General features: G+C 43.3%; 3 protein-coding genes across 3 annotated transcripts in view; 1 reads left to right on the top strand and 2 right to left on the bottom strand.

Annotated features, from left to right (window-relative positions):
• The window catches only part of Diablo (diablo IAP-binding mitochondrial protein), an 18,251-nt gene extending 1,474 nt beyond the window's left edge, over positions 1–16,777 (top strand). Inside the window, exons 3-6 of the mRNA XM_010604375.3 lie at positions 10,030–10,161; positions 11,455–11,565; positions 11,746–11,842; positions 16,135–16,777. Of these exons, the coding sequence (XP_010602677.1) occupies positions 10,030–10,161; positions 11,455–11,565; positions 11,746–11,842; positions 16,135–16,343 (549 nt within the window). The 3' untranslated portion in view covers positions 16,344–16,777. The remainder of the gene's footprint in view (positions 1–10,029; positions 10,162–11,454; positions 11,566–11,745; positions 11,843–16,134) is intronic.
• Positions 16,778–16,861: 84 nt separating this feature from the next.
• On the bottom strand, positions 16,862–18,065 carry B3gnt4 (UDP-GlcNAc:betaGal beta-1,3-N-acetylglucosaminyltransferase 4). Its single transcript, XM_010604549.3, is given in 6 exon segments — positions 16,862–17,082; positions 17,085–17,126; positions 17,129–17,214; positions 17,216–17,296; positions 17,298–17,925; positions 18,041–18,065. Coding segments are annotated over 6 exon segments (1,077 nt in total). The 3' UTR covers positions 16,862–16,867.
• Positions 18,066–18,925: 860 nt separating this feature from the next.
• Positions 18,926–20,674, bottom strand: part of Lrrc43 (leucine rich repeat containing 43) — a 12,580-nt gene continuing 10,831 nt past the window's right edge. Inside the window, exon 11 of the mRNA XM_010604550.1 lies at positions 18,926–19,407. Coding sequence (XP_010602852.1) covers positions 18,926–19,407 — 482 coding nt within the window. The remainder of the gene's footprint in view (positions 19,408–20,674) is intronic.

The raw sequence follows: 20,674 nt of genomic DNA, 5'->3' as shown, positions 1-20,674 counted from the left end.
TTTTTTTTTTTTTTTTTTTTTTTTTTTTTTTTTTTTTTTTTTGGTACTGGAGATCATACTTGGGACCTTGCACTTGCAAGGCAGACAGTAGAACCGCTGAGCTAAATCCCCCTCCCTCCTTTAATATTTCATAGAAACTGTGTATGATAAATTTTTACTGTATTTTACATAAGTAGCTACCGCAAAAATTTACATAAATTAGAAGGAAGATAGACGGTTAAGGAGGGCCCAGTCCTGTGAGATATTTTCTCAGAGCATGAAATTCAGAGTTCACTGGGGGAAAGGGATCAGACTTCTAGATTAAGTGAATGTTAAAAAAAAAGCTAAAATGCAGGCTTTTGGATAGATAACCAGACAACATCATCTTTATCCACTCTGTAGTTGATGGGCATTTGTGCTGTTTTTGCTGTTATAAACTGTGCCACTATAAACATGGTTGTGCATATATCACTGGTATTATGCTTCTAATTCTTTCAGGAAGATACCAAAAAGAGAAATAGCTGTGTCAAATTGAACCTCCAATTTTTTTTTTTTTGAGAAATCTCCACACTGATTTCCACAGTGGTTGCACCACTCTATACTCCCACCAACAGTGGAGAAGGGTTTATTTTTCCCCCACATCTCCTCCAGCATTTGTTATTGGTTGATTTTTTGATAGAAGCCATTCTTTCTGGAGTGAGATGGAATCTCAGCGTTGTTTTAACTTGCATTTCACGAATGACTAGTGACGTTCAACCTTTTTTCATATATTTATTTGCTGTTTCTAATTCTTCATCTGAGAAGTGTCTTCATTTCAGGTGCCCATGTTTGGACTGGGTCTTTAAATTTGGAGGGGGCTGATTTTTTTGAGTTCTTCATATATTCTAGATAATAGTCCTTTATCTGATGAATAGCTGGTAAAAGGTTTTTTTCCAAGCTGTGGGTTCTCTCTTCACTCTGTTGGTGGTTTCTCTTGCTGTACAAAAGCTTTTTAATGAAATGAGGTCCCAGTTGTTGGTTCTTTGTAGTATTTCCTATTCATTGTGAGTTTTGTTCATGAAGGCTATGCCTACTCCTATATACTCAAGTGTTCTCTCTCCCAGCAAATTTAGTGTTTCCATTTTAATAGTTATATCTTTTTGTTGTTGTTGTTGTTGTCTTTTGAGACAGGGTCTCACTATGTGGTTGAGACTGACCTGGAACTCACTATGTAGCCCAAGCTGGTCTCAAACTCACAGCGATCCTCCTGCCTCAGCCTCCCGAGTGCTGGGATTACAGGCATGCGCCACCACGCCTGGCAATAGTTAGATCTTTGATCCATTTTGATTTCAGGTTAGTGCATCATAAAAGGTCTTGTTTCAGTCTTCAGCAAGTTGAAACCTTTAACACTTGTTAAAGAAGTTATCTTGCGTCCAGTGAAGCTGTTTGGCTCCTTTGTCAAGATTAAGTGCCTGAGTATGTCTTCAGTTGTTTCTGCATCTTTTACTCTTTTCCATCAATCCTCAGTTCTGTTCTTTTATCAGTACCATGCTGTGTTTTGTTTTTGGTACTGGGAATCAAACTCAGGACCTTGTGCTTGCAAGGCAGGTACAGTGCCACTGAGCTAAATCCCCAGCCGTACCATGCTGAGTTTTTGGTATTGGAGATCAAATTTAGGACCTTGCACTTGAAAGGTAGGTAGTGGCACCACTGAGCTAAATCCCCAGGCCCTTACCATGCTGTTTTTATCACAGTGCCTTTTTTTTAAAACAAAACAAAACAAAACAAAAAAACAGGGTCTCACTATGTAGTTCAGACTGCTCTGGAACTCACTGTGTAGCCCAGTCTGGTCTCAACTCACAGCGATCCTCCTGCCTCAGCCTCCTGAGTGCTAGGATTACAGGCGTGGGCCACCACGCCCAGCCACAGTGTCTTTCTAATGTAATTTAAAGTCAGGGATTGTGCCTTGCCTTTGTTGCCCAGAATTGCCTTTGTTATTCTAGTTCTCTTCTGGTTCCAAATGATTTTTAGGATTGTTTTCTCTAATTCTGAGAGATATGCTTTTGGAATTTTGATTGGCATTAAATCTATATAACAATTTTGGAAGTATAGCTATTTTCACTGTTTTGGTTCTTCCTATCCAAGAACAAGGGCTATCTTTCCATTTTCTGATAGCCTTTTCAATCTCCTTTTTCAGAGTACTGTAGTTTTCAATGTAGAGGTCTTTTATTTCCTTCACTAGATTCATTCCTAGGTATTTTGTTGTCTTGAATGCTATTGTGAGGTGGTCAGTGGAACCAATGAGCTAAATCCCTGGCAATTGGATGTTATTGTGAAAGGGGTTGTTTCTCTAATTTCTGTCTCAGTGGGTTTGTTATTTGTGTACAGGAAAGCTGTTGATTTTTTGTTTTTTGTTTTTTTGCTTTTGGTACCAGGGGTTGAACTGAGGACCTTGCACTTGCAAGACAGGTGTGGTGCCACTGAGCTAAATCCCTGGTCCACTAGAAGTCTTTTGATGGAGTTTTTGGTGTCTTCTGTGTAGAGTATCATGTCATCCATAAATAATGATAGTTTAACTTTTTACTTTCCTGTCTTTTTTTTTCTTTCCTTCTTTCTTGTGTAATTGCTCTGGCAAGTGTTTCCAGAACTATATTGAACAAGAGGGGTAACAATGGACATCTTTGTCCTGTTCTTTTTTTTTTTTTTTTTTTTTTTTATTGTTACACTTAAAGGCATAGCCTTTTTTTATATCTCCTATACATGTGTATAAATGTATTTTATTTTACAAATATAATAGTATAACTGCTTAACCAGAAAGTATGTACATTATCATCTTTATGTCCTGTTCTTGATTTTAGAGTGAAGGCTTTCCATTTTTGTCCATTTAGTACAATACTGGCTGTTGGTTTGTCATAGATGGCTTTTATCAGATTAAGACCATCTATACTAATTTTCTGTAGGGTTTTATCATGAATGGGTGTTGGACCTTGTCAAAGACCTTTTCTGCATCTATTGAGAGAATCATGTGGTTTTTATCCTCTATTAATATAGTGTATTATATTTATTAATTTGCATATGTTGAACCATCCCTGCATCCCTGGGATGAATCCAACTTGGTCATGGTGTATAACCTTGATGATTTGCTGCATTCTGTTTGATAGTATCGTACTGAGTACTTTTGAGTCTATTTTCAGTAGGGAGATTGGCCTATAGTTCTCTTTTTCTGGTTGAATCGTTCTCTGGTTTTGGTTTTGTTTTTTTGGTACCGGGGATTGAACTCGGGTCCTTGCGCTTGTCAGGCAGGCCACCAAACCACTCAGCTAAATCCCCAGCCCATCTCTGGTTTTGGTATCAGGGTAATGTTTCCTTTCAGGAATGAATTTGAGAGTATTGCTTCCCTTTCAATTTCATTAAAGAGTTTGAGAAGTAGTGGCATTAGGTCTCTAAATTTTTTGTAGAGTTCTTGTAGAATTCAGTAGGGCCTCGGGTTTTCTTTGTTCTTGGGTTTCTAATTCCATATTCAATTTCATTGGCTGAATTGGTTGAGAATTTTTATATCTTCTTGATTCAATTTTGGTAATTCATATGTATCTAGGAATCTGTCCATTTCTCTTTTTTTTTTTTTTTTTGTACCAGGGATCAAACTCAGGTCCTTGAGCTTTCAAGTCAGGCAGCGAAACCACTGAGCTAAATCCCAGGCTTTGTCCATTTCTTTTGCATTTTCCATTTTATTAGAATACAGGTTCTTTGTTTTTGGGGTTTTTTTTTTTTTTGGTACTGGGGATTGAACTTGGGACCTTGCACTTGTGAGGCAGGCAGTGGCACCACTGAGCTAAATTCCCAGCCCAAGAATAGAGGTTCTTAAAGTACATATTGATGATGTTCTGGACCTCTGTAAGGAATTTTGTGATTTCACCCTTTTCATTCCTAATTGCATGGATTTGAGTCTTTCCTTTCCTTTTTTTAAAAATAGGGCTAAGTGTTCATCCATTTTATTTAATCTTTCATAGAACCAAATCCTTGATTCATTGATTCTCTGTATTGTTGGTTTTTGGTTTTTTGGTTGTTTTTTTGTTTTTGTTTTTGTTTTTTGTATAGGGGATTGAACTTAGGCCCCTGCACTTGCAAGGCAGGCAGCAGAACCACAGAACCAAATCGCTGGCCCTCTGATTTTTATAATTTCCTCCCTTGTATGGGCTTTAGGCTTGACTTGCTCTTCTTTTTCTAGAATCTTGAGGTCCAACATTAGGTTGTTTATCTGAGCACACTCTGTTTTCCTGATATAGGTATTCACTGCTATAAATCTCCCTCATAGGACTGCTTTCATTTTTTCCCACAAGGTTCCGTATATTGTATCATCATTATTTAATTGTAGAAACTGATTTCTTCTTTAGTATCATCTGTGACCATTGGTTGTTCAGGAGGGTGTTATTTAATTTCCATGTGTTTATGAAGTTATTGTGGTTTCTTTTGCTGTTGATTTCCAGTTTCATTGTACTGTGGTCTGATAATAAGCATGGGATGATTTCAACTGCTGTGCATTTACTTAAGAATGTTCTATGACCTAGCATGTGGTCTATATTGGAGAACATCCCGTGTTCTACCAAGAAGAACGTGCATTCTGATTTGTGACATCTACTAGGTCCATTTCTTTAAAAGTTTGATTCAGTTCTATTTCATTGTTGATTTTTGTCTAGTTGATCTGTATATTTGTGACAGGTGGGTATTGAAGTCCCCATTACAACTGTTAGTGCTTATATGATTTTTCCATGTCCATTAATAATGTTTTCTTTTTCTTTTTTCTTTATTTCTTTCTTTTTTTTTTTTTTTTTTTTGCAGTATCCAGGACTGAACTCAGAACTTTGCGCTTGCGAGGCAGGCACAGTGTCACTGATCTACATCCCCAGCTCCCATTAATATTTGTTTTCTATAGCTGGGTACACTGCTGTTTGGTGCATATATATTTGTGGTTGTTATCTCTTCCTCTTGAATTGTTCCCTTTACAAGGATGTCGTGATCATCTTTGTCTCTCTTAATCAATCTTGGCTTGAAATCCACTTTGTTTTCAAATAGAAGAGCTACTCCTGCTTTTTTCTGAGTTCCTGTCACATGGAATATTGTTTTCTATCCTTTGACTTTCAGTCTGTGGATTTATTTTTGAATTAAATGTTTCTTGTATAGAGGATATTGTTGGATCTTGCTTCTTGATCCATTCTGCCACTTTGTTTCAGGTGGCAGAACCACTGAGCTAAATCCCCGGCCCTACTCTTTTTCTTTTAATTGGTGAATTGAGACCATTAACGTTGACAGTTATAACTGATATGTGTTGTTTTATCACTGTCATGTTATTTTCCTGTTGTTGGCTTCCTTCTTACCTTTCTATTTAATTTCTTGCCTTGCCTGGGGATTCATTCTGTTGGGGCTCATGGACTTAGAATCCTTGTCTCTTTCTAGAAGAGCCTTGAGCACACTTTGGAGTGTTGGTTTGGTGGTCATGAATTTCTTTGGGTGTTTTTTGTCATGGAAGTATCTTATTTCTCCATCAGTTTTGAAAGGTAGATTTGTAAGGTGTATCAGTCTGGGTTGGAGTTTATTTTCCTTTAATGTTTAAAATACTTCACTCCAAGCTCTCCTTTACTTGAGAGTTTGTGTTGAGAAGTCCACTTTGATTTTCATGGGCTTTCCTTTATAGGTGATTTGTTTCTTTTCTTTAACAGCTTTTGATATTCTGTCCTTGTATTGAGTTTTTGGGATCTTGACCATTACATGCCTTGGGGAAGATTGTTTTTGGCTGATTGGCTAATTGGTGACCTTTATGCTTCAGTTGTCTGTATGTCAAATTCTTTTTCCCCCTTTGGAAAGTTTTCTACCATTATTTCTGAGAACAGGTTTTTTATGTCAGTTGCACCATCTCCTGGTTTTTCATTGACTCCAGTCAATCTTTTGTTATTTTTCTTTGCATCATATAGCAGCTGCTGGATTGGTTTATTGTGGTCTCTTACTATTTTTATGAAATCTCTCTTTTCATGATCACTAACTTCAGTCCTGTCCTCTGTCTGATATTCTGTCCTCACATTGACTCATTTATCTGCATACACTTTCAATGCTAGTTTGTTTGTTTGTCTGTTTTTTGAGACAGGGTCTCACTATGTAGTTCAGACTGCCCTGGAACTCACTATGTAGCCCATGCTAGTCTCGAATTCCTAGTGATTCTCCTGCCTCAGCCTCCGAGTGCTGGGATTTCAGGTGTGTGCCACCACACCCAGCTTCAGTGCTGTTTTTAATCTCTGGATATCTGTTTGAATCTGTTTCATGGATTCCATTTATTTCCTATGCTGGACATTCATGGTTTCCATTTGTTTACTATGTTGGGTGATCATGTTTCTGAACTCCCCCCCCCCCGCTTTCTTTCTCTATACTTTTAAAATCTATATCTGCTCTAGAGTCACTGAGCATGAAAGCATTCTGGTCATCATCTCTGTAGTCATCTTGGAAATTATTTCTGCTTTGGTTTTTTTTTTTCCTAGAGCTTTTATTGTCTGCTTTGTTACTTCTGCTGTTAAAGTTCAGAGTCTAGGTGGGTGGCTTTTGTGTTGTTCCACCTCATTCCCCTCAGGATTTGCCTTTTATGAGCTAAAAGTCTGGGAGGGAGTTGCCTTCTGTTTGTCCTCTCGTTTTCTACTTCTTTAAAAAAGTTTGATTTCTGTGTTGATACTTGTAAATTGCTTTTTGTCAAGTAGCTTTATTGCCAGTATTTACAACCCTTAGGAAGTGACTACTTCTCAGAAGCATCTTCCAGGTGTAGCTGGCTAATGGGTTTTGAGTCTGTTTCAAGAACCTACCTCTTCAATTTATTGGGGATGACAAGTTTCTAACCACTTAGCCCAGCTGCCAGTTCGGTGACACTGGCTTGTAGGGTTTTTTGGTTAAGACCCTTAGGCCGTCTCAGTCTTGGTATACCAGTAGGAACAACTGATTAGCACAGTTATGTCACCTTGGTTACAGTAGTACAATCCACAATAGCATCACATGTAGACTAGAAAACAACAAACTGTGGTAGCTATTAATTTGCCATCTTTAACTGTATGAACTAGATTTGTAGTTATATAATGAAATTTAGAACAAATCTGAAAATTATATGCAATACATAATCCCTTAGTATGGCAATTTTACCCTTATGGGAGATTTTAAAGGGGCTAGGGGGTAAAAAAACAGAAGAGGAAGAGATCAGAAGCAAGGCTGAAAGACAAACTTTAGGAAACTGTTGGAGAAGACAGTTGGGAAAAATAAAAGAAAAAAAAAACTAGAACAGAACAACAATGGAAAACGAGTTCAAACAGTCAAGAAAAGGCCGGGTGTGGTCGTGTACTCCTATAATCCTAGTACTGGGGAGGCTGAGGCAGGAGGATCACTGTAAGTTCGAGACCAGCCTGGGCTACACAGTGAGTTCCAGGTCAGTCTGAACTACAGTGAGACCCTGTCTCAAAAAACCAAAAAAAAAAAATCCTGTTCAAGGTGTGTCTCTACTGTCACTGGTATGCAGTGTGGCCAGAAAGAGTCCATAGCCAATTGATTAATCCCAGCAAGCCATCCACAGCTTCAAGGTGAGGTAATAGATACTCTCAGCCAGCCTGCCCCTTTAGTTTCTCTGAAGTTCAGGCTGGTTTCCAGCTGTGAGGCTGGAACCAAATTCCTTGAGCCTATAATAGTCTGTAAGTCTTCTGCCAGCCTAAACTTTGTTCCCTGCCTTTCTGCTGACTTGAACTCAGCACCTGCACCAAGCCACTGGGAGCCACTACTTGGGGTCAGCCTGTAGCTGCTCTAAGTTCCAGGCTCAGTTGGCCCCTCTCCAAGATCGCTACCAGCCAGATGCCTTCTCCTGAGTGAGGTCTGAACCCTAATAAGTCATCAGCTGCTGCAGTCTACTGTGTCCACTATGATGTTCCACTGGTATGTTTCTATGGAGGCCTCTGGGGTCACCAGTAGTTGTGTCTGCAGATTTAGTCCTCTGTTCCCTTGACAAATATCTGGGCTCTAAGAGACTTGCTTCCTCCCTCTTTATTGAAGTCTTTCTCTTCATTCTCCCTGTGGACTTCAGTTCTTGCCTCAGGGTCCCAGTGACTGACTTCCTTCCTTCTCAAGCCACTATATTCCAGTGCCAGGACACCAAATCTTGGCGAGGCTCTTTCTCTGCTGCTCACCATTTCACCAACTTCCCAGAAATCCCCCCAGAAGGACTTTTTAAATGCTAAAGGCTAGGAGTAGTAGTGCACCAGTTATGTTTGAGGAGCAGTGAGGATGTGAATATTACAGGTGTGGAATGAGTTAGGAGTCTATAATAGGCAAGGCCTATTAACTGAAGGTGAAATCGTGTGCTTTATGGGCCATTGTAAGGCTTTGGTTCTGAAAATGGAAGCCACAGAGGATTTTAGCTTGGGACTATTATGATCTAACATATGTTTTTAAATGGTGGTTGTGCAGATATAGGAGGCTCATCCAGGCATAGTGATAGTGTCTTGGACTAGGGAGGCAGTAGAGGAGGTGGGGGGAAGAGTGGCTGAATGTGGCCAACACGAGTTGTTGGTGGATTGGACATAGGTTACATAACCTAGATTTACAAGATTTTTTCAAAAGGTCTAATCAATTGAAAGAATGGGGTTAACATTCACTGGGATATAGATGAGTTTTGAAAGGAAGAAACTTTTCAGTTTTGGAGACAAATCAGTTTTAGAAAATATCTAAGATGTTCTGTAGACATCTAGGTGAGTTTTTCAAGTAGGCAGTTAATATAAAAGTAGCACCTGTTTTTAAGAATTACTGGCTTGTAAGCTTTATCAGGAAGAAGTAGGTAGGAAACCAGCAAAGCCATATCTCATCAAAATATTCCTGGTACCTTTGTGTTTATCACAAAATTACTTCTATTGATTGTTGGTTATCTTTGGCATCTTTGGAGGCTCATTTGAAAGCTATATTCATTTCAGCTTTTAGCTTTGCATGCTGGTCAACCTTTAGCCCTAAAATCCTCACATGAACACCAGGCCATTTTCTGTCACTATTAGGATGATTCTCTTTTCCTTCAAAGGACTCTGGGTTTGTCCTTTCTCAATTCATATATTGTGCTGTTTTCTAAGCCCCAGTTACCTCAGTTCTGGCTATCATCATTTCCCTATAGTACAGTGGCCCCACCCGGTGCCTCTGCATTCTGTGTTACAGAACTAAAATCTGATTCTTCCTTCACTCGAGGGTCCTGGACATTGCTTACATGTAACGAACGTATTCTTCTTTTCCTCTTTATTCCTTCCTTGCTATGATGCCTGATCATTGTAATTCTGGCTTTGTCCAGTGCCAAACCACACCTCTTCTCTATGCCTTTCCCAGTTCTCAGTCAGCAATCATTTGATTTTCGGTGGTAATTCCTTTGGCACTCTTTTGAGTCAGCATGTAATAATTTAGAGTACAGACTTTGAAAGGACAAGGTTTGATTTGAGGGCTAGATTGTGCTCTTTTAGGAAAATCACATAACTACTCTAACCTTCCACTTCATCTGTAAAAAAGTTTAAGGGACTGTGTTAAGTCCCTCCTGAACTATTTTAAGCCCTATGTGCTCAATTTAGTGGGACCTAACTGAAAATAAAAAGGGATTTGGGATATAGTTTAGTGGTAGAATGCTTGCCTAGCATGCACATAGCCTGGGTTCAATACCTGGTATTGCAGAAATAAAATAATACTTTGTTCTCTGGAGCAGATGAGAGTTACGTAGAAAGCATACTATGGAGTTACTTCCCTATATTGTCTTATGTAACCAAAATAAAGTCTAAGAAGAAGTAACCTGGAGAAGTGCAGTATGGTTAACAGCTTAAAAAACAAAGCAGCATGAGAATTTTTCTTTTTCTTGTAGGGGGAGGTATCAGGAATCAAACTCAGGACCTTGCACTGGCCAGCCAGGTGTGGCCCCACCGAACTAAATCCTGGCATTTAGATTTTTTTCTTAAGTGTCCATGGTTAAGTTCTCAGCTTGGACTTCATTTACATTTACACTGAAAGTTGAATGGTAATATTCATGTCTTTCAGAAATCGGAGCCTCATTCTCTTAGTAACGAAGCATTAATGAGGAGGGCTGTGTCTCTGGTAACGGATAGCACCTCTACCTTTCTCTCTCAAACCACTTATGCATTGATTGAAGCAATCACCGAATACACTAAGGTATGACTCCTCGTAAGTCTTGATCTTCTAAACCAGGGGTTAGCAAACCATGTCTCCACCAGATCCAGCCTGATAGTTGCATATTTTTGTTTGTTTGTTGTTGTCTTTTGATACAGGGTCTATGTAACCCAGGTTGGCCTTGAACTTGAAATGATCCTCCTGCCTCGGCCTCCTGAGTGTCATTACAGGGGTGTGCCACCATGCCAGGCTGCATTTTCATTTTATTGCAAGTTAGCTGGGCTCATTTCCTTATTGTCTGTTCAAGAGTTTGAGTAGTTTCAGCAGAGTAAGGTGCACAATCCTAAAAAGTTTCTGTTTGGCCCTTTACAAAAAAGGTTGCTGAGCCATGATCTAAATCACTGGTTTTTATACTTATTCCAGGAACCCTTTTTTTTTTCCTAAGAGAAAAATCTTAAACATGACAGCACCATATATAAAATAGAAGCCAAGCTAATCTGCCTTCAGTAATGGGTAAAAGAATCCAAACTCCACTCTTAGAGGTTTCCCTGTGAAGGCTATTTGAAAACCACTGAGATAAAAGAGTAATCAGAAGTACTCAGAAGCATTCATTGTTATGGCACATGCCTATAAGCCTTGAGTTTTCATTTATTTGTTTAGTATCTTCTACTTATTAGCTTATTGCTTAATTTTGTCATTTGTATTCCTTTAAGTTTTAGCAAAATTGGACTTATATTTAGAGAGTTCATCGATCATTTTTTTCTTTTTATTTTATGTCATATTCCTATTATTTGCCATTTCTCTGTTGTGTTGCTATTATTTTTCTTATTGATTCACAAGAAGCACATATTTTTTACTTTTTTATTTTTTTTTATTTTTGGTTTTTTGAGACAGGGTCTCACTATGTAGTTGAGACTGACCTGGAACTCACTATGTAGTCCAGGCTGGTCTCGAACTCACAGTGATCCTCCTGCCTCAGCCTGCCGAGTGCTGGGATTACAGGCATGCATTACCATGCCCTGCTAAAAAACAGATTTTAGGTAGGTGTGGTGGTATATACCTGTAATCCTAGTTACTTGGCAAACTAAAGTAGGAGGATCCCATATTCCCAGCCACTCTGGACAACATAGTGAGATCTTGACTCAGAGAAATGGGATTTACAGGTAGATACACTAATGTCCTGGAAAGATGCCTCTCCTTTGTACGGCAGCACAATTTCAGTGAGCACAAGGGCTGGAGAGCCGATTTGCTATAAAGGGCCTTGACATCCTTGAGTATTAATGTCACTAATCCTTCTAATATGCTTCACTTATTTTGCTCATTCTATTTTTATAGGCTGTTTATACATTAATTTCTCTGTACCGACAATATACAAATTTACTTGGGAAAATGAATTCACAGGAGGAAGATGATGTGTGGCAGGTGATCATAGGAGCTCGAGTTGAGGTAAGCAGAAAATTGTTAGGCATTTCTGTGTTCATCTTCCTGCCTCATTATGTCATCTAAATTATCAAATTAAGATGTCTAATCAGTGACTGCCCTTGAATCTGCTACTTTGACTAAGTCCACCTAATTAACTGTGTTAAACCTCTTCGTGTCACCTGAAGCTCTCTGCTAAATTTACAGATGACTTCCAAGCAGCAAGAATACTTGAAGCTGGAAACCACTTGGATGACTGCAGTTAGTCTTTCAGAAATGGCAGGGGAAGCTGCATACCAAATTGGTAGGTTAAAGGTTTTTGTTTTCTATAAGGGAGATACTGTTTGATTTTTTCATTTTACTTTAAAATGAGGGGTTTTAGATGAGATGATTAACTCATGACACCCATTATGACTAACTTTATTAGAAATTAAGCAGTATTTGGAGCCAGGTGTGGTGGCGCACGCCTGTAATCCCAGCACTCATATACTCAGGAGGCTGAGGCAGGAGGATCACTCCAAGTTCAGAGGCCAGCCTAGGCTACATAGTGAGTTCCTGGTCAGTTTCAACTATGTAATGAGACCCTGTCTCAAAAAGCCAAAAAAGAAAGAAATGAAGCAACATTTTATTTTCGCGGTAGGAAAAATACACGCTTTTGTACACCAGGCCAGTAGAAGGTAGGCTGTCAAGATCTAGAAAAAGGGACCAGGGATTTAGCTCAGTGGTTCCACTGCCTGCCTTGCAAGTGCAAGGACCCGAGTTCAATTGCTGATATAAAAAAAAAAAAAAAAAATCTAGGAAAAGGAAAAAAAACTGATAAAACCACGGTCATTGGGAAATGTTTCCCGTTTAAGCATTTCATATGTTCATAATCCAGACAGTTTATTAAGACATAGAATAACAGTTGATGAGATGAACTCAACTTACGTGAGGCATTTTGTATAAATGGAAGAAATAGGACAGAACCATAGTGGCAAAACCAGTACAAATCATTAAATCACTGAGAATTTGTCTCTTTCAGGCTTTGTGGTAAGCACTTCATAGGCACTTTTAATGCCTCCACTTCCTTTAAAGTAGAAGCTGTTATTTTTACCACTTATATAGCCAAAGAAATTGGGCAACAATTTAACCTGCCACTGTCTAGTAAGTAGCCAGATTGACATGCAGCTGGGTAAGACCAGACTCTAAAAGCCTTTGTACCTGGTAGCTAGAGCTTTGTCCTCTTACCTCAGTGACCTAAAGTGCCCCAGCATAGAAAATGCAGTGTTGTTTTGTGACTTAATTTTTGTTGTTGTTCTGGGGATCAAAGTCAGGCCCTTGCACTTGCCAGGCAGGTGTAGCACCACTGAGCTAAGTCCTCAGCCCTTAATTTTTTTTCTTTTTTTTTTTTGGTTTTGAGACAGGGTCTCACTATGTAGTTGAGACTGATGTGGAACTCACAGCAATCCTCCTGCGCCAGCCTCCCAAGTGTTGGGATTACAGGCATGCGCCACCACGCCCGGCTAATTTGGTTATTTTGAGACACTGGTTGATGTAGATTGGGCCTGCCTTGAACTCATTATGTAACCCAGGCTGGCCTTTACCTCATGGTACTCCTGCCTCAGCTTTCTGGGACTACAGGCATGCGTCAACATGCCTAGCTTTGCAATTTTGTTATTTTTTATTTTACCAAAGTATTTAAATATTACTATCCATCCAACGGTCTTAAGCCAATTTGTTTCACTTATTTTTCACAGTACTGGGGATTCAACTCAGAACCTTCACACTGAGCTTTATCCCCATCCCATTTTATATTTTATTTTGAGATAGGGTCTTGAATTTTTTTATCTTCCTGCCTCCCAGAGTACTGGGAGAAAACCAAATGGGAAAAAAGGTGGAAAAATAAACTGAGGAGTTAGTAAGAAAGCTGTCAGAAAAGGGCTAATGGCAATGTCAGAAATCAAAAAGAAGGCAAAAGTAATAAATGGGACTGTGAACCAGTAACAGTATCTATCAATCATGAGCGTTACGTAATAAGGCAAAATGAGGGAATTAGAAGTAAGTTTCATATATTTCAGAGACTTACAGATCAGTAAGGCCAAAAACCTAAAGCTGTTCCAGATTGGAATAGAAGAGTTTTTAAAAGCTTGACCAAATATAAAGTTTTGTGTCCTTCGCATAAGAAATACACACGTGAACATGTACAAAACAGTTGACAGACAACGTAATGTTAATATTTTCACATTCACTGACCTTCACCATTCCACCAAAAAAATTCTTTATACAGTACTATAAAATTTAAGAACATGCTTCTTGGGCTGAAGGGATAGCTCACTGGTAGAGTGCTTGCCTAGTCTACATAAAACCCTGCACTTGATTCCCAGCACTGCAGAATTTAAAAATTGAAAACATGCTTCTTAAAAACCACCAGCTAAACTGGAATGGTGACTGCTCCTATAATCCTAGCACTCTTGACAGGCAGGAAGGTCACAAGTTCAAAACCCACCCTGGGCAGTTTAGGAAGACCCTGTCTCAAAATAAAAAGGAGTGAAGGCGTTGGGTTCAATCCCCAATAGCATCAAATAAAGGACAACACAACCTTACCAGGTGCAGTTGTGCACATCTATAATCTCAGCACTCTGGGAGACAGCAGGATCAAAACTTTGAACAGCCCAGAAAATTTAGGGAGATCCTGTCTCAAAATTAAAAATCTAAAAAAGGCCTGGATGTAGCTCATTGCAAAGACCTGGGCTGAACCCCCAGTACCACAAAAGACAATAATAACTCCTACATTAGCAGAAAGCGGCAAAAAGGGCTGGGGATTTAGCTCAGTGGTTCCAGCGCCTGCCTCCCAAGCACAAGGACCTGAGTTCAATCCCCGGTACCAGAAAAAAAGAAAGCGGCAAGAAGCCTAATAACTGAAGCCAGCATAGCACAGATGCCAAACTGGACTAGGGCAGCATCAAGACAAAAACTATTTCAGTATCTAAATAGAGATGTAAATCAAATATAATCATTTATCCGTAAATATAGCGATAGTTCACGGAAGGAATATCTGTCAGTGTGATTCACAAGTTGAGATAATTTACAGTAATTAAAGGAGAAAATGTAATTGATATATGCCAAAATGTATGTCATTTATGAATTAAATTGAAGTACAATTGCAAAGAGATAGTTTTCTTTTTTTGGTGCCAGGGATCGAACTTACAACCTTGTTCTTGAGAGGCAGGCAGTGGAACCAGGGAGATAGTTTTCTTTTTGTTTTGTTTTTTGAGACAGGGTCTCACTTTATAATTCAGGCTGGCCCTGAACTCATTATGTAGCTATCCTCCTGCCTCTGCCTTCTGAGTGCTGGGATTACAGGCATGAGCCACCACACCTAGCTAAGGAAATACTTTTCTCAACATGATAAAGGTAAGTGATGCTACTTAATAATGAAATGTCAGAAGTGTTTCCACCAAGGTAAGAAATAAGAACATTTGGCCTGCCATTCTCCACCGATTGCGCTGTATTGAAGAGTCCTGTTAATGCAGACAGACAGGGCAATCCAGATGGTCTATAGACAAACTGATAGATTATGTATATGTATGTGCTCTAGCAGCTAGGAGAAGGATGGAGCTCAAACACCTTTGTAAGTGAAAAAAACAATTATGTTCAGTTGTGTTCTATACCTTTCATGCCATTATATGTTTGTAACTGGTGTCAAACCTATGGCACAAATGCTGCACTGCGCTGATACCATTGAAAACTCTTAAGAGGTTCACCATTACTGTCTGTAGTAATAATGTAACAATGTCTTTCTATGTGTTTTATATGTTTATAGGCACCTTTTGTTGTTTTGTTTGGTATTTTGCTAGTCTTGCTCTGTACTTCAGACCGGCCTGGAACTCACTGTGTAGTCCAGGCTGGCCTTGAACTCAGAACAATCCTCCTGCTTCAGCTTCCCTCATGCTGGGGATTAGAGGTCTGCACCCACCACACCTGCTATATATAGGCACATTTTAAAAGGGAGAAATACGCTCTCTAAATTTCCAAAAGCAGTTATCTCTGAAGATAAGGTAGCTGCTCTTTGAAAATTTTACTCAAGATCCCTTGTCAAAAAGCAGCAGAAGGGGCCAAGGATTTAGCTCAGTGGTGCCGGTGCCAGCCTGGCACGGGGCAGTTCACTCCCCATACCAAAAAAAAAAAAAAAAAAGCCAGGTGTGGGGGTGCACACCTGTAATCTCAGCACTCAGGAGACTGAGGCAGGAGGAGGCTTCAAGTTCGAGGCCAGCCTGGGCTACACAGTGAGTTCAAGGCCAGCCTGAACTACATAGCGAAACCCTGTCTCTAAAAGAAGAAAGAAACATGACTTACTAAAAACTTAAATTCATAAAAGGTCAGTACTGAGAGCTATGTAGCTATAAAGACGCTTGTGGGAATTGGGTTTCATAAATTCATTAGCTCCTTCAGCTGACAGTAAAGTGATGGTTAAATCCAGACCTGAACAGAGATGGCGGGCAGGCTGTCCGTTCCGTGGAGGGCAGGGAAGGTGACCCCAAGACCCCAGGCTCCCCCGTGTCCGATGTGCCTTCTGCCTCGCCGGCTCCTTAGTGCCGTTGTCTCGTCTCCTGGCAGGAGCTGACCAGGCTTCCATAACCTCCAGGAATCACGTCCAGCTGGTGAAGTCGCAAGTGCAGGAGGTGCGCCAGCTCTGCCAGAAAGCGGAGGCCAAGCTGGCTGAAGCACAGACGCAGGAGCTGCGCCAGAGAGCACAGGAGGCCGAGGGTGAGGGCGAGGACGAGAGGCCTGACCAGGAGCACGAGGCCTACCTTCGTGAAGACTGAGGGCCAGACCCCGCCGCCCAGCAGGGGCACAGCTGTCTGTGCAGAGGAGAGGCCGGTGCTGCTGCCCAGCCGACAGGGCCAGAAGCTGGTGTGAGCTGTGAGCGCCAGGGCGGCCCCTTCCCTGGTCCTGGGCACCCTGCTCACAGCGGCGCTCTCCCTCTTCTCATTACCAGCTCCTCACCCTGGGCCCCCAACAGGGTCCTCTTTTTGTCACTCTAATGTTCAGTAGCTGTTAACCTGAGTTTTCGGTCTTACTCATTTTCCAGGTATGACGTGGTATTTGCTTTCTCCACGGGCACAGGCTTTTCCTGAGCGTGTGTGATGCTTGCTCAGTGAGAGCAGAGCTCAGGCCGAGGAGTGCACTTGTCAGGGAGGGAGTGAATCCCTGTCCCCCTGGTGCTCATAAAGGGCCTTACTCTAGCACACGCCTTGCCGTTTGTTTCCTTCTTTCCTTGGCGTTTCTCTGTATTATCCAAAAGAGAATTTTCTTTTATTTGAAAAAGAATGAGTGTGTCTTTTGGGGCCTACGCAGCCTCTTTCTTCTCTGCCCATGGGCCCTGGTTTCCCGCGGTGTTTGCTGTGCCCCAGCCTCCATTCAGGCACAGGGGAGGGAGGGAGGGTGCGGGAGGGAGTGGGCATCTGGTGGTCAGCACTGAGTCATCCTGGGGCTGCTGCTGTAGAGCAGCTGCACGCGGGAGCCCCTCGTCTGCCCCCAGCGCCCACATGGTCCACATCTTCGGGGCCCAAGGCAGTGCACCCGCAGGAGCCCGCGGTACAGGCAGGACTTGACGGCTGCTGGATCCCAAAGGTCCCGAAGCCGGCGTGGTGTGTGGGGTTCAGGCCCAAAGACACATGGACAGGGAATAGCTCGGCCGCCGCCGCCAGCGTAGGGTGGGGAATGGTGGGCCCTGTGCCTGGAAGGTAGGTGAAGTACTTGCCTCTGGTGTTCTGGGCGGGTCCCAGCCTTGCAGGAACTCCAGCACATGGGGGACATGGACGAAGACATCATCATCTTCCCTTCAGCATGAAGTGGGCCTGGGGCAAGTGGCTGCCACCCTGCGCTGCAGGTACGGCTCCTTCGGTGTCACGGCGAAGTCCCACTGGAGGCTTTCGTCAAATTTGGGGCTCTCATAGGCGGGCAGCTGGGCAGGGTGTGGGGAGTGCCCCCTCCCCAGGAGAAACACCAGCTACAGCCGCCGGCCCGGTGTGGCCAGGAGCAGGAAGGTGACCCAGGCACAGCCTGAGGGCTCCAGCAAGACGGAGAAGTTCTGACAATGATGAAAGGTCCAGAAGAGGCTGTCGCGGCCAGGCAGGACAGTGAGGTGGCCATGCCGGGACCCCAGGGGCGCCCAGAAGGGCCATTGGGTGGCGGGGCCCCTGTCCACGGAGCCTCCTTCAGAAACAGGCAGCTGAGCAGCAGCGGCCAGCCCAGCCCGTGCACCATGGTGAGTCCCTGCGGGGGAGGAGGGCCTGAGCTGGGCCTGAGCTGAGACTGTGCGCCCAGCCGCCCAGGCTGCTGACCTCCGGGACAGCCGGGCACACCTGCTCTGCTGACAGCATGGAGGGCTGGAACCGGCGTCCTCTCAGATCCCTGGCAGCGATCTGTAAATGTTCACAGCCCTTCCCACAACTCAAGCACCTTTGGAGTTTTAGTAGAAAACGGCAACTGGGTCCATCTTTGGGTCAGATCCACTGACGTGAAACCCGACATGCAGAGCGCATCGGGTCTAATCAGACCACTGGCTCCCATCTCCCAATGCCAGGCCCTGCGCTGGCTGTGTCTCTGATGACAGCTCCCTGCCTCCAGGGAGAGGCAGCTACACCGCGGGCGGCAGGCAGCCACCGAGAGCTAGGTGCGTCTGCCCCAACTGCTCTGGATTTCCTGGGGCTAAATGGGTTTGGGACAAAGCCTCACACAGCCTGCTGGCACCCGGCACTTCAGCTGTGGGGCTACTTCACCACGAAATGAGCTCCGATTTCCTGCTGACAACTCCCACCGACTCAAAAGATGAGGAAGTGGGACCAACGCAGAGACCCACCCTGGGTCCCCCGTGGCCTCAGTTTCCCATCCTGACCTTTCTGCCTCTGCACCTGCCGCCCATCCACGCCACCTCCACCACCATGGTGCTTAGTGCCCCTGTGCCAGGCACAGGATCGCCACCCCCAAGGGACCAGGCTGACCCAAGCCGCAAAATGCCTTCCAGCCAGATGTGTGGGGGAGAAGGCAGCAGTGAAAGCGCCCCCCGAACAAGGGACATTTAAACAGCTGCTGATGAGGGGGAGCTGGGCCAGGCCAGGGGAGCAGCAGGGGGAGGAGCGGCGCCCCTTGAGGGCGGCAGGGTGGTCAAAGAATCTCCACTGCCTCCACCCTGGCACAGGTGGAGGGCTGCGGATGGTGGGCCGGGATGCGGGTGAAGGTGCAGAGTGGGGGTTCAGCCTGGCCACCTCAGGGATCCCGGAATGGCAAAGGCTCCACGTGCTGGGGCATCCTTCAGGGGACCCAGAATCCCAAGTGGTGGTGCTCGTTTCTGGGGCGAAAGTGACCCAACCCGCTACAGCTACAAGGCAGGAAAGGGCCAACATCAGGGCCCTTCGCAAGGCGACGGCCATAAAGAGCTGTGGGGACAGAGGGCCAGCGGTCCAGCTGAAGTGCAGCTCATGGGCCGTGTCCCTCCCAGTGAGGGCGACGGCCGTGTCCTGGCAGGGGACCAGGCGCCCAGGCCGTCGTGACCATGACCATGACCATGACGTGGTACAGCTACAAGGCAGGAAAGGGCCAACATCAGGGCCCTTCGCAAGGCGACGGCCATAAAGAGCTGTGGGGACAGAGGGCCAGCGGTCCAGCTGAAGTGCAGCTCATGGGCCGTGTCCCTCCCAGTGAGGGCGACGGCCGTGTCCTGGCAGGGGACCAGGCGCCCAGGCCGTCGTGACCATGACCATGACCATGACGTGGGGCACGCCTCCTCCACCGAGCGGACCTGGCTCAGCTGGATCTCGACCTCCACAGTCAGTGGCTCAGGCTGGTAGCCACTTTCGAAGATCCGAGCCGCTGATTTCATCTTCTCTGCGAAAGTCAAGACAGCGAATAAGTCCAGATCCAATCCGGCTGCCAGTGTGGACCGACTGGGGAACAAAGAGAGGAACTGACAACCGGGATTCAGTATCGAAGAGCAAATAGTAAAAAATGTGATTCTGGTACATCAGGGAAAGCAACCAAGTAAAAGTATTTTGTTAAAAGTTATAATATTTGAATTTTCAGGAGAAATCAGAATTTTGGAAACATTGTATCAGCGGTGAGGCCCTTAAGTTTTCCAATATGCAAAGACTCTTCTAATGAGATGGGTGGTGACATCAGAGAAGGCAATTTCTGGATGTTAAATAATATGTCAACAGTTGGGAGATCTGCCTAACTTTTAACCAGTATTTTACAATGCACACGATATTTTCTCTGTTACAAATCACACATGGGTAAAATACCCAATCAAAATGCACAGACCAGTGAACTTAAAACTAATGGACTGTGAAAAAAATCATCAGTATAGATTCACATTACAACATAAGAAACTAGAGCTCACCAAATTTGTTGAGATACCAAGGAAGACTCCACAATCCACACTTAGATAATAAACCCAGGACCTTCACATTGAGACAGGCAGGGTCTTAGCTAAGTTGCCAAATTGTCCAGGCTGGGCTCAAAGTTTCAATCCTGCTGCCTCAGCCTCCCACCGTATTAAGACTACAGGTGTACACCATCACACTCAGCAGGATATCTATAATTCTTAAAAAGCCTATTAAAATAGCCCTCTCATTTGCAATTATGTGAGGGTGGTATGAAGCTAGATTTTCTTCTCACACTTTACAGAAGTGTCTCACAAGAACTTCACCATGAGAATCCAGCTGTCCCCAAGCCAGACATAAAAGAGATTGAATTTAAAACTATTTTTGAGCCGTGCATGGTGGCACACCCCTGTAATCCCAGCACCAGCCTGGGCTACATAGTGAGACCCTGTCTCAAAAAAAAAACTTTTTGAGATACAGAGGTGGGTCACTTTCAGTGTCACCCAGGCTGTCCTCAGACTCCCTCCTTCCTCTTCTGCCTCCCAAGTAGCTGAGACTACAGGCCTGCACCAGCACAGCAGACTTAAAACTTCTTATTCCCATGGTAACATGCCACAGGTCATGTGCCTGGATGTGCACAGGTCTTCAAGTCCCCCGTGTAAGCCCTCCAACGTGGATCTTCTTTTTACAAGTTGTTCGGGTTATTTTCATATGAATTTTAGAATCTGCTTGCTGATTTCTACCAAAAAAAAAAAAAAAAAAAAAAAAAAAAC

The sequence above is a fragment of the Fukomys damarensis genome, unplaced genomic scaffold (assembly GCF_012274545.1).
Source record: "Fukomys damarensis isolate Sample0158 unplaced genomic scaffold, DMR_v1.0_HiC HiC_scaffold_12, whole genome shotgun sequence".
Lineage (NCBI taxonomy): Eukaryota > Metazoa > Chordata > Mammalia > Rodentia > Bathyergidae > Fukomys > Fukomys damarensis.
This window is presented reverse-complemented; position numbering and strand designations above follow the sequence as displayed.